Raw genomic sequence first — 13,376 nt, 5'->3', positions numbered from 1 at the left:
ATGACTTGCATTTGTTATCCTTTTATCCTTTTTTCCTTGCTTTCAGTGATAATAGAGCTCAAGCTTCACTCTTGGAATTACTTTTAAAAATCTTTTGTTTATAAACTTTTTTTCTTTTTTAAGTGTGACTTGATAATATGGTCCTTCCTACTTATTTGTTCTTGTTGTGATAAGGGGGTACCAGGACAGGCACTAAAACACAGCACAAAAAATGCACAACGGAAAGCCCTCAAAGCAGACCTTATCCAGGTTTCTTTCAGAAAAGGGAAGCAGATATTTTTTAGGACCGAGCTCACAAATGTTGTTGGCAGCATTTGCAGCTTTCTAAAGAGAAGATTCCTGTGAAGACGCTTTTGAACGAGCCTGTTCTCCACAAGCCCTTGCTCATCCTCCTGCCCTTTCCTGGAGGCCAAGGATTTTACCAGCGTGTTTTTACTGATGGAAAGTGGAAAATGGCTGAAGTTTCAAGCGATTTGTGCTGTCTTCCATGAGGGCTTTTATGATTATTTTGTGTTATGGTTAGGACCAGTTCTCTTACCACCAGATGGCACCTAAGCCCAGCTAATTGGAAATAAATCTTTTCAACAAGCCCACGGTAGTATTTTTTTTCTTTAAATGTGCACATCTACAAGACCTGTTCAATTCTATTTACTACAAATTATTAGAGATTTACAGAAATATGAAAAAAGACATCCACCTAAACTTGCGTACGGCTTAATGAAGTGAGGTCACTTAAAGCCTAGCTTATTCCTGATGTTGCGATTGTTCGTTATATCGTAAAAACAACGTCAGCCCTTGAAGATGAGGCCAACTCTTTTATGATGTGCTTAAACAGTGTACAATTATTTTTTTTTATCTGAATAGCACAGCCGCTTCTGTGTTAGGAAAATGAGAGCCGTTAATGCCTCAGCAGAATTGGCCAAGAGTTGTCCCATTTCCCCCAACTCTTTTTTTGCGGTGTCGCAGAGGAAGCACTGCTCTTGAGCAATCTCCACTTCCTTGAATGTTATTCTCTAGCTCAGAAGGGGGAGAAGGGAAAAAAAAAAAAAAACACGGAAGGGAAGAAGAGAGAACCTGGCTGAGGCATCACTGCTGTTATCCTCCATTTCACTTTGGCTCAAGACTACCACTGTGATGTAAAAGAGAAGCTAACGAGAAGAATTCCTTGGGTTGGCTTTCTACAGCAAAGCTGTCTTTCTGCCGCTACTGACTGGCTGGTTATTTTCCTGTTATATTCAAAATCCGGATCCTAAGAGGTATATCACAAGGAAAAATTATGAAAATGACAGATATAAGTACATGCTTCATCACAGATTGCCCTAAAAGGTAAAACCAGATTCTTCATGCATGGACACTTTCTGCATCTGTTTTTGCATAAACAATCGTCATGTCTATGAATAGCAGATCTGTAAAATATCATGTTAAGAAGCAATCTCCATTTGTCATTGAAGTCCATCTGGTATGACATATACTGGTAAGGAGATGATAGGAGTTAAAAATGTATTTGGTTACAAGTAGAATCTTTATGTAGTTCAAATGACAGAAACACGTTACATTATGGATTGAAACTATGTATGTAATGAAACCTTAAGACAGAAACATTTAACTAAGTAATTCCTAGAAGGATGCAAGGGAAAAAAATTACTTAAGAGAGTGGAATTTAACCTTAAAACAGTAGTGCCCTCACTTTCAAAGCAGTGAATGCTGCCAGCTGCCCTGAAGAGCTTGGGGGCCGAGGGATCTCCGGCAGCTTTGGCCGTGGGAACACAAGGCGCTTCTTACCTGCGGGTTACAGAGGATTATGCGCTTTTTTCACACTGGCACAACCAAAACTTCTGCCCTGCAGGTCAGACGCTGGAGGCCGCAGCAGCCTCTGACTGACTGAAACACTAAGTCCTCCTGTTGAAGGCGGTGGTTTTTATATCACAGTAACTGTTACGTCAGTTTTAACTAACGGTCCCATTGCCGAGCTCTGCATTTTGAGAAAAACCGCATGCAGTCAGCCAGGCACGGTGCTCCAGATCTGGTCTGGTTTTTTTTCCAAAGTGATTAATCTAATCCACTCTCACTGTCCTTGTCATCTTGTGCTTCGTGAGGACATCCTTCACCCTCAGCCAGGCACTGTACTTCTCCGTCACTGACGTTCCCTGTTAAAAGCGTGAAGGCAAAAGGCAGATGAAACTCCCTGGTAGTCTTTAATATTGGAAAAAGAAATGTAGAGCCCATTTTTTTTAAAACCATTTATATAAAACTCAGCCAGAACTTCTGTGTAGAAAAAGAGAAAATAATATTTTAATTCCTAATTTATTATGATTCCCACATAAATAAAAGGAAGAGGTGATTGTTAACTAACAGTAGATTGAAAATTTTTTCAACAAGAGCTGGACAAATCCTTCCTTTTAGTGTGTATGTGCCACCCCTCTTTTTTCTCTGTGATTCATTATAATTACTGTAATCTTACCATCCTCTTCCCATGGGCTTGGGTCATCTGGTCGACTGCAGACTAGTGACAACAGTAGATTATCCTTGGGCTCAGTGATAACCTCTTGTATCAAGGGTTTCGAGGGGGTTGCCTGTTTATCTTTGATCTCCAGGTATCTTTCGGAATTAGCAGGCTCTGTAAAGAAGCTTTCAACAAGGGGTCTTAAGTGGTCCTTTTCATGCTCTCTATGTATCTTACACACATTTGAAAAAATTGCTGTTGGAACTTCTTCTCCTACTGAATTCTCAAACATGCTTTTATTGTTTTCCTCTACTGCAGAATCGCTGTCGTTTGTCATTTCAGAAATTATTTCAATCTTTGGGTGATATTCCTGCTGTAAAGGTAGAAAATGTAATTGAAAATACATTACTCTAGATGTAAAAGATGGTACATATCTCTCGGATCCACGTAACAGCTGTCAGCTTTGATGTGCTGTTCTCCCAGAATGTACGGAACGTGCTTCATACCCATAGTTCTGCTTCTTTGTGGATGAATCTTGGGTTAACTGTTTCTCAGGCATTAGCGATGAACTGACCATAAACTATTAACAGTTCATCAAAAGAAGACCTATTTCAGCAATTTAGCAGTGTGAGGCCTCAGCTCTATTACTTTACCTCCAAACAGAGGGGCCCGACTAACATCTTCATCTGACTCCAGTTAAGAACTGAACACCCTTCGGAGCGTGAGAGCTGCTAACACTTACTCCTTCAATAATCTTCTTTGTTCCCTTCCCTTATCTTCTTTTAATTGGAGGCTTCGTTGGCCAAGACATTTTGCAACACTGTTATGAGCGTGTGACTAAAAGATCAAGTAAATTCCACACCTTACACTAACTGTAGGAAAAGTTTGCATTATCTTGGAGGGACTTGTAAAAACATGTGCTGTATCAGCCTCTGTCTCCAACAAGGCAAGTATGAGTCAACATCAGCACTAGAATCAAAGCTGTGCTCTTAATCTTTGTTGTTTTCTTTTCCTTTTTTCTCTTCTGTTTATAGGCTTTTGCCTAAAAGATCAGTTTGAGCACAGCATAACGCTAATGTGGGCATGAACTGCCTTGTATCTGCCTAACCCCAAGTGGAGCAGAGGAGTTGCAATCTCTCTGTGTTTTCAGTTGAAAAGCCTGATTTTATTCAGTAGCAGGCAGTTGTTCTATCTGTTCAGTCCTTTGCAGCATATTAGTACTGGTAAAGTATATTTTAAGAGTAATCTTCATTAAAACACTACATGCTACTAAGAAATTAATCTTATTTAACTGTTGCATTACTTAATCTTAGCTTTTCATTCTCCTATTTTTGCAACACAATAATATAAAAAAATCAAATTAAAAAAATATTCGCAAGTAGACAGAGAAGATCTGCTGAAACATCTGATTTAGTTTATAAATGCATAACTGATTGCATCTCCCAAAACAGCATTTCACAACTTAGATTATCGTCATTTTGCAAAACATTTGTAAATGTGTTTAGGGAAGCGTCATCGCTGGAATCAATCAGAATCTTACCTTTTGACCAAAGATTTCCTCTTCTGGGGGAAATTCATTTACATCTATATCTTCTAAATCAGGCAGTTCCTGAGGACAATCACCAGATCATTAATCAGTGGGAAAAGCTACTCTAACCGATAAAATATGACATCTCTGTCTCATGGGGAATCTTCTTCAAAGCAATGCTTTTCAGGATAAGAGGCCACAGCCAGGAACGCTGCGCTGTCATCCTCTCACAGATGACGGTTTCCTCTGTTAAGCACGTGGGAAAAGGGAAAATTCATCCGTCTCCAGAAATAGCAGATGGGAAGGCAATAACCTTAATGTCAGACTGAATGCTATTTTCTACTATACTGTATGATTAGGGGGGGGGGAAGGAAGATAAAAGGATAAACAGCAAGGCATTAACAGGATTTTAAAAGCAAACATGGTTTATGTCTCTTAGCTGTTTCTTGTCTATTCAATAGACTTAACCTCAACTGCAACCCATCTTTACGGGTAAGAGCCAAATCAAGATCTGCAGTCTACCTGAAAGTGAATCAGTAAACTCGGTTAACCGAAATACATCTAATAAAACTATGTTTTACTGTGAATGCCTCATAATTAAGGATATAGAACTGGAAACTTGCTGAGAACTGTTTTTCCTCAGGTCCAATCATTTCAGCTTTCCATTAGAAAATATTATCTAAGATAACTGCCACTTGCTGACATGAAAGCAAAAATAGAGGGTGGGCATACAAAATCACAGGTAGAAGTGATACCTTTTTGCCAATTCTTTAATGTAGCTCAATACTGGTAAAAGCATCTCCTTTTGGTTTTAGAGCTTAATGATTTTGTAGCAAGCTGCTTGGCATGGTAGCATCAAGAACATCTAATCTGTACTGTCTTGCATAGTGAAGATTATTACAGAATTAAAATTAACAAAGGAACTTTGTTTCCTGATATGGTTGTAGCTAGTGCAGCATGTCCTGAAGTCACATGGTTTTCTAAGTATATAATAAAAAATACACAAATTAAGATTTGAGACTAATGTTGGTGGGTAGAATCTGATGTCAATAGGGAAGTGAAATAGCTGTTAGTCTTGTTCCAATCAGCAGGGTGCATGTGCAGATCAAACCAAAATCGCTTACTAAAAGTTATCCTGGTTTAGGTATGCAGAATGTAGTTCAAACACCGCCAAGGCATATGCAGCAACATGGGCTTGTTTCTGCTTGACAGAGGGATGTCATAACCACCGCATTACAAATCCTCCTCCAGTCTTCTCCCTTATATTACTACTGAGACCATCCACTGACTCCAGGATGTGAATAAAGACGCCGGTGCTGCTCCAGCGCTTGTCACCATTGGCACCTTCGCGGCCATTCCCTGCTATGGCAGCGCTAAGTCTCTTTGGAAAATCTGCAATAGCGTAAGTATCGGAGGTTGTTGCGAGAAGCTCTTTCCGTCACTAGACATCAGTTGGAGAACAAAGTAGCATAGACAACTGAAACATGTATTAGTATGTGATTTGGGTTTGTTTTTTCTTCTGTAGAATTAGAATAGTCACACTTTTTACGTGTCAAAAGAAACCCCATGCACCTATGCTGAAGAGTTCCTTTTATACTCCGTTAAAGTTTGTGCAAAGGAGCGTGCTATGGTGCCATATAGCACCAAGGGAAAAACAAATGCTGAATCTATGAGATCTTCGCATTGTGGGTACCTACGGTATCGTTATTTATTTAAAGCTTTTATTTCAGACCCTGCAAGACCTGCTTATAGAAATAATATTGTATATACTTGGAATTGCTGCCAGCTCTCTCTACTATCCTTGTTAAACCTATTATTAAAAACAGCCAAACAGGAGGATGCAGCAGCAAGCCCTCTACTGAAGCAGTGAGTTGGGCCCTTCGATAACAGGATGGAATTTTTTTCCTGGGAAATTAAGAGCACAGAAAAGATATAAGAGACTTTGCTAAAACACTCCAGTAAGAATTTCCTTAACAGTGGCAGTACAAGGGATCAAAGAGTCCATTAAGTGCTCTGGGAAATCATAAGCTCAGAAGTTTGTTATTGCTAGTTATGTCATAATCTGACGCCGTCAGTTTAGCAGCAGTGTCATAATCAGGACATATTGAATAGTTCTCCTTTGAAGTGAGATTGTATTTTTCAGTGGCATCCACGCCTTTCTCATGGTTAAATGTGGTTAAACATGTTTAAATGTTTGCATCATCAGATGAAATCTTAGATAACAGAAGACTATATTACTAATGTCAGTCGCTTGTTACAGACCTGAATAATGCGCATTCTGCTTTTCTTGGAAATATACCTAAAAGTTGTATTTTGAGAATTAATTTATAGTATCTAATACTGCTAGCTAACATTTACAATGAGTGGGTGGCTATTTCTTCCTTACGCTTTTTCTGCAATAGTTCACATTTTCAACTGCATATTTCATTTGAGTTTTGCCTAAGAGGATGCATGTATCCACTAGATTATTTTTGTTGTGACTTCTGTTTTTTTAAATGAGAGCCCTCATTAACTTTTCCAGAGAAATCACAGAGATAGAAGGTCAACTTCAGGTGATTTATGGCCAAAGGACAAAATAAACTTTGGAAGCGGTGATAAATTCTTTACACATGCTACACTGGAGAGAATGAATACCCTTACAACTTTACTTTTTAGGTTTTTTTCTTTCTTTCTTTCTTTCTTTTTACTTTTCCTAATAGTAGAACTTTCTTAGAAACCTGGCCACATAGTTTTACTAGCCAGGATGTTACAAGAATTAATTTGGGAGCGGACAATACCCAGATCCGAACTTCACAAAATCTGAATCCAATACATACATCAAGATAAAGTTTCTCTGCTGTCTCCAACTTGACCTGTTCAATTTCAGCATGTTCATCCAGTTCAGGAAGCACGGCCTTTTCAGTAGCTGCCTTCTCTCTTGGCAGATCTAAAGAATACACAATAGTCAGTTGCAGAGAACTAACTGAATAAAAGACTTTCTATATTGCAACAGCAAGCACCGCAAAACCAAACTGCTGGGACCTGACTACCATTGCAAAGTTCACAGCTGAATCCAGCTCTTTGTCTTTCCATCATATTCTTGGTCTCCCTTATATTGTATAAATTAATATTTGCATTTTGCAATAACGTATTCCACAAAGCTACAAAAGCATTCTTCCATGTGTGAAGGCACAAAACCACCTCTAGGGTGACATCCAGTTTCTGCTGGCAGGCAGACCGCACAGTTTATGTAGGAGCAAGGGAAGCCTGTAAGCTGTCCTGTCGCTAAACCTGGCACATATGAGAAGTGGAATTCCACCTTTATATAGCAGGAGCTGCAGGTTGAGCCCTCAGAATTTTTTTTGTTTGTTGTATTTAAAGAATATTTTATCCAGTATTACTTGATTGTCAACTAGTCACTGTGGAAATCTAATGGGATGTTCTTATCTATGAATCAGCTGGTTTGAATCACGGCAGAGGCGGTGCTACACTAAGACAGAGTTTGGCTCATCATCTCTGCATCCTCAGTTTGGTTTGATTTTTCACTGTGTACATTACCGTCTGTCTGCTTGTTGAAGTTTGAGCGTTTGCAAGAGTTTGATTCTTGTGCATCCTCTTGAATTCTAGCAGGGATATTTCCAGATGTGAAATCTGTGTTACCTCCCCTATTTGGTAGAAGTGTTATCATTTCATCACAAGCATCAAAACATTCATTTCTAAATTTCTTAGTCTTCTCTTGAGTTTCTTCCTCTTCTGATATATTTGAAGTCTCTGATGTATTAGAAGTTCCATCACTGTCATCTGAATTTGCAGGTGCTCCTACAGAAGAAACAAGTTCATTAAAACTGCAGAATTAACCTACCATGACTCATTCTAAATATCCAAACTTCACTATATGGTCTTAATAGTTTGGCCTAAAATATGCACCAAAAGCTCCTATTTTGTTTGAGCAGCTATTCATGGATCAGTAGTCCTCCCAAGATTGCAGCAATGTTGTGGGTTTTCCCATCTCAGCTCCCTAGCAAATACAGTTCCGCAGCAAAAAACTCATCTAGAGAAAACACTATAGTAAATAACTGTTTGGTATCTATAGTTAAGTTTGAAAAGACTCACAAGCGCCTACATATTTAAATATATGCTTGAGCATTTTGATGGATCAGTGACAAATGCTGAAGTTATCCTCTCCTTTATGCAATCTACCTGCTTGCAGAAAAAGTTTTACTGGTTAGTCAACCATGTTTGATTTCAGAGCCTGTGAAACCCCAAAACTTATCAGACAGATAGATAAAACACTCCTCTGCACTGTAGTACTGCCTTCTTATTTGGCTTCAGTCCTGTTTATCCTGAAACAGGCGTACTTCGCTAGAAAGGTTAGGTTGGGACCTATTACTGGTCGTAAACAGATGCCTCCTTGAATAATGTGACAGGAGAATTTGTAGCATAAAAAAGGGCGGTAAGTGAAGCAAACGATTAAAGACCTTCCTCTTACTGCCTGTATTACCACTGCTGTAGGCTCTAGTCTGAAGCTCTTACTGTTAGCGAACGCAGCAGTGGAGAGGTGCCTGGATGGGGACTGGTGAGGCAGTTATCACTGGGTCTTACTGGAGCCCACGTGCCTGAAGCCAGCCCCGTTCTGCTTCTTGGGGAGATACCACTCTTGGGGTGTAACTGCCTGCCTCCACCCATGAATGCCTGCTGGAACCATGATTGCCCTGACTAGCACCGGGTTGCTCTGGTGAAGAGCAGAAGAGCTTGAAATGCTGGGACAGAAAGCGATTTGTTGGTTTTTTTGTTTGATCAGCAGTGAGAAAGGTGATGATTGCTTAAAATCCTTGTGGTTAACCTAAGATGCACCAAGATTAATAAAGTATTTAGGATGGGAAAAGAAGAGTCATAAATATATTCCAAAAATTGCATCAGCCTGCTTCTGAACATTTAGGAACTATTCATTTATTTTAAACATTCAAATTGAAGTAGACACAGACATCTTCCAAAATAGTAACCACAAACCTTCTAGGATGTCTGTTGCATCTCCATTTCCACATTTTGCACTTGTATCTCTTTCTTCCGTATACTTTTGTCTTTTCTTTTCCTCTGCTTTTTGCCGGATTGCTGCTAAAGCATCAATGCTATCTTGGATTTTTTTTCTCTCTCTGGTTTCCCATTTTTCCCTTTCTGCTTTCTCAGCTTCAAGCCCTCCAACAGCCCAGGCTTCTGCACAGGCTCTAATGAAAACACAAAAGCTCACTGTAATACAGCTATCAAAGCCCATCTTTATAATGAGAGAGACATTTAAAATAGCTTGCAACAGCATAATATGGCTGCAAGAGAAAAAAAGCATACAGCAGTGACAATCCCTTATGCAACAGGGATACACGTGTATCTTATCTTGTGCGTGGAACTGCAACGAAAGAAACAAAGATATCCAAATGCTGGTGATTATACAATCAGAGATCTGCCAGGAGTGCTGATCTTGGCTCTGCTTTTCCAGACACCCGTTCAGTTTCTGTTGAAATCGGGATTTGCCTCTGGTCTACAGGCTTGGCGTAAAACAATTCTGTTTGAGAATTAATTCTCTTGTGAAAAAAGACATGGTTTTTTCTAGGTATGTTAGATGTAGAACTCTATAGTATAATACTCCTGTACTCAAAGTCACCCACCCTTAATAAATTATACCGGTCACTTTTCCTTTCCGTCCATGACAATATTGACAAAAGATTGATGAGTGATCATTAGCATTTGAGCTTTATTGCTGTGTAAAGAAGATGGCTCTGTTTCTTACCTATCCTTTGGGAAAACTGGTCTGTCATCCAGAAATGTTAGTAGTTTTAGTCGAACAATAAGTGTTTTTCTATAATTAGCAATTTTCTTTATCACTTGGTTTCCCATCAAATTCAGCCCATGCTAGAGAAACAAAGGAAGCAATTTTTAATGTTGAGTAGCAAAAAAAAATCCCAGTCTGGATATGCGCTTTCTCTATCATTTCAAAAAAAAGAAGTGAATAAAACATCCTGGGTGTTACAGGTAATCTACAAAAAACAAATAATGTTTAACAACGTTTCTTTTAGACGATGACCTATTGTGCACTGGACTACCCGACAAAACCATTTAATGGGATTCACCCGTATACATGATACAAACCCTCAGCTCCATTCAGCTTACCAAATTAGGCATGGTCTCCAGAATAGTTACAATGCTTGGATCACTTAGATTGTTGTGGGAAAGATCGAGAACAGAAATACTTGGGCATTCTTGCAAGTGCTGTATGTCTTCCACTGTTTGTAACTTATTGTGAGCAATCTGCAGAGTCTGCAGGACTTTCAGACAAGCTGTCAGACAAGAACGGTACAATGAAAGGAAAGGTAAGAGTCATCGCTTCACAGAGGGTTTTCTGGAGCAAGTAGAAAACTGCATTGTCAAAATAATTGTTTCTATTGAATTGTGGGGAACTTTTTCCTAAATTTGTTGTTCTGCTATATGCGCTTTTTGGCTAGGCCTCCAAAGCTGCTTTCTTCACCCCAGGAAAAACAGTTGTTTGTTTTTAGGATGGTGGTTGTTTTTAATTGGTTTCAAACCAGTCAGTTACACTAAAGCAAGAGCTTGTGTTTCAAATTAGTCCCAATGTACACAAATGATAATGTAGAGGAATTCTTTTTTATTTTCTGCTGAAGATGGAATAAATCCTTTAACAGACATAAAAGATTTGGTAATCATGTCTGCAACTGCCAAAGCACATCATAACTGTAAAGTAAATGGTGAAAACTGGATTGCCAGCCTGTCTGCAACACAGATAAGTACTTAGATGGTATTAAGAAGTGAGGAAAAACTACTTAATTGTCCTAGGTATGCACATGAAAATAATTACTATGTCTTTTCTGTTTTCTCATCTATTTAAATTGCAAAATACGTTTGACTCTTCAGTAGAAGCCTTGTGGACTTTGGTATGGGATATTGTCCAAAATTCTAACATGAATTAAAAAACCCCTTGAAACTAGTGCCACTAATAATAGCTTAGCTTAGTCAAAGCTTAGGAATATGGGCTCATTGTAAGTTAAAACATGTTGCACCAACAGTTCTTACAGAGATTCTCAATGGTCTTAACGTAGTTGTTACTGATATTGAGGGAATCCAGCTTTTGCAAGGGTTCAAGGTTTTCAATTTTGTTAATTAAATTGAGTTGCAAGTAGAGGCAACGCAACTCTGTCAGAGCCTCCAAATTCTCGATTTTTGTTAAGCCATTGCATTCCAGCCATAAACACTTCAATCCAGTATACTCTTCAAGGTTCTCCAGGCGGTCAAATCCTGCAGAAAAAGACATTTTAAAATGAAATTGCATTAGCTGAAAACAAGTCTTTGGAAGAATAAACTTCATTAAACCAGTGCTGCTGAAACAGCCTGTGAGAACACTTGTACTCAAGTTGCTGGCAATATTTCCGCTGAATTAATGGTACGGTACCTGGCCCATAAAAGGCAAAAACATACAGGTACCTATCCTGGTTTATATCTCGTGCAGCCCTTTAGATGCTCAAATAATACATATTGAGAAAATAGCAAAACCAAGGCCAAACGTAGATGGTAGATTTAGCAAGTCCTATTTATTTAAAACAATTCTTATGCTAATCTGAACCAGCTAACTGTATCATGCAAAAACCCGCTCAAAGATCACAAGAGGATGATGCATGTTCGTTCTAGCAATTTCTTTTTCTTTCAGTAGTATTTGAGAACATGCAGCAAGTCTTTACTGTTCGTTTTCTTCCTGACCATTTTTATTTGGCAGTAAAAAAAGTCCCCAAAGCCAGAAAACAGCTTCTTTATACAAACACATTTAAGAAGAAGTACATATATTTTCCTCTGAATGCAACCCAGACCAGTATTTTAAGACATTTCTCAAAGGCTACTGTTTTGGGGGGGGGGGGGGGGGGGGGGAATGTGGCCCTTGATTCCTATTGATCCTTTGAATGACTCCACAAAGTGAATTAGGTCTACAATCAGTTCACTTTTCTACCTTCATATTGACTCATCTTGTTTCACAATTTCATTATTATAAAAAATACTTTTCTACCTTCATATTGACTCATCTTGTTTCACAATTTCATTATTATAAAAAATTAAATTATGTTTCTAATTTAAAAGAATTATTAGATACCTTACTTCAGTTATAAAACAGATTTTCTGCTAAAATGCTACTTAGAATGATAAATCTAAGCAGTCTTGTCCACATCTTACCTTTGTAATGCAAGTAAAGCGTATCATTTAAGTATGGGGTCAAGTATAATTTCTGCTGTTTACAGATGTCTTGCAGAATCTTTTTTGTCATTCTAAAATAATAATGGAAAGCAGAAGCAAAACAAAAAAATGTGTTTCAGTGCACATTCTGAAATCTTTGGGTTTTTAACAGATTTCAATGCAACACAGTTAATAGTTCTTTTATGCAAGAGAAATGGCTAGGGCTTTCAAGACTATACTCAAAATAAAAAAGCAGTAGGTTTTTTAAAGGGGCTTTCCATTTCTACCTCTTTGAAGTAAGTTACTAGGCTCTTCTGCTAAAAACCAGAGAGTACGTAGGAAAGTGGGTAGGGAATTAGAGAGTCCATCTTCTTGGAAAAGAGCAGCATGAGTCTATGTTAGAATCTGGTTCCTTCCTCTCCAATTCTTTCCTGCATTCCTTGCTGCTTTGGTGCAAGACCTTTGGTAGCACAGGCAATACGCAACATTTTTCTCAGACTAGAAAAATCAATGGTTACCGACCTAACATTTTAATGAAACGCCGACTCTGAAATAGCACTCAAGACAGTTTTAATATACAGCTGTGATTGGCTAGGAATGCCACAGTAAGAAAATGAATAATACCTGTTCAGTTGTAGTTGCTTAATGTTCAGCTCCACCCCTTTTGGGATTCACACAAGCGAGAAGCAAGAAAAGGCTACTCAGGGAAGCTGTGGGCTACAGCTGAACAGCGCAGGGGCAGAGGACTCGGCAAGAGGCATGGGGCAGAAAGCCACAGTGTGAAACAGCAGAGGCTGCAGGGGCAAAGCACTTGGGCTGGCAGCCAACAGCGGCCAAACGAGGCCAAAGCTGCACACAGTCAGCAGGACAGCAACCCCCCAAAGTGGTAAGTACACGGGCGGCCTGAAAACTGTTAAACCAGAAATGGATCGCGGTGAAGAGCAGCTGAGGGACTGAGTTACGCCGTTATCTGGGACCCTGTGCTAGGCAGCACGGGCTTGACATTTTCATAGAGTTGGTAGTCCCCGAGCAGGGACTTTGCAAAGAATGACAGGACACTGTTTTTGGAGGCAAGGTGCCCAGGGCTACGTAAAATTTAGTAACATTATAGACAAGAAACTTGGGAACCCATTAGGAAAACACCTAGCAAAAACATTCCAAAGCAGAAAATACCTATATCTTCCTGTTTAGAAAGATTAG

The 13,376-nt window shown here is 39.1% G+C and overlaps 1 protein-coding gene across 1 annotated transcript in view; it reads right to left on the bottom strand.

Annotated features, from left to right (window-relative positions):
* Positions 1-2,049: 2,049 nt before the first annotated feature.
* DNAAF1 (dynein axonemal assembly factor 1) overlaps positions 2,050-13,376 on the bottom strand; it is a 34,126-nt gene continuing 22,799 nt past the window's right edge. The window contains exons 5-13 of the mRNA XM_009276750.1: positions 11,031-11,252; positions 10,113-10,279; positions 9,733-9,854; positions 8,961-9,175; positions 7,509-7,769; positions 6,788-6,897; positions 3,984-4,052; positions 2,451-2,813; positions 2,050-2,181 (exon numbers count right to left, since the gene is read on the bottom strand). Of these exons, the coding sequence (XP_009275025.1) occupies positions 2,050-2,181; positions 2,451-2,813; positions 3,984-4,052; positions 6,788-6,897; positions 7,509-7,769; positions 8,961-9,175; positions 9,733-9,854; positions 10,113-10,279; positions 11,031-11,252 (1,661 nt within the window). The remainder of the gene's footprint in view (positions 2,182-2,450; positions 2,814-3,983; positions 4,053-6,787; positions 6,898-7,508; positions 7,770-8,960; positions 9,176-9,732; positions 9,855-10,112; positions 10,280-11,030; positions 11,253-13,376) is intronic.

Source organism: Aptenodytes forsteri, unplaced genomic scaffold (assembly GCF_000699145.1).
Source record: "Aptenodytes forsteri isolate BGI_AS27 unplaced genomic scaffold, ASM69914v1 Scaffold33, whole genome shotgun sequence".
Taxonomy (NCBI): Eukaryota; Metazoa; Chordata; class Aves; order Sphenisciformes; family Spheniscidae; genus Aptenodytes; species Aptenodytes forsteri.
The sequence above is the reverse complement of the archived record's forward strand: the minus strand, read 5'-3'. Positions and strand labels throughout refer to the sequence as shown.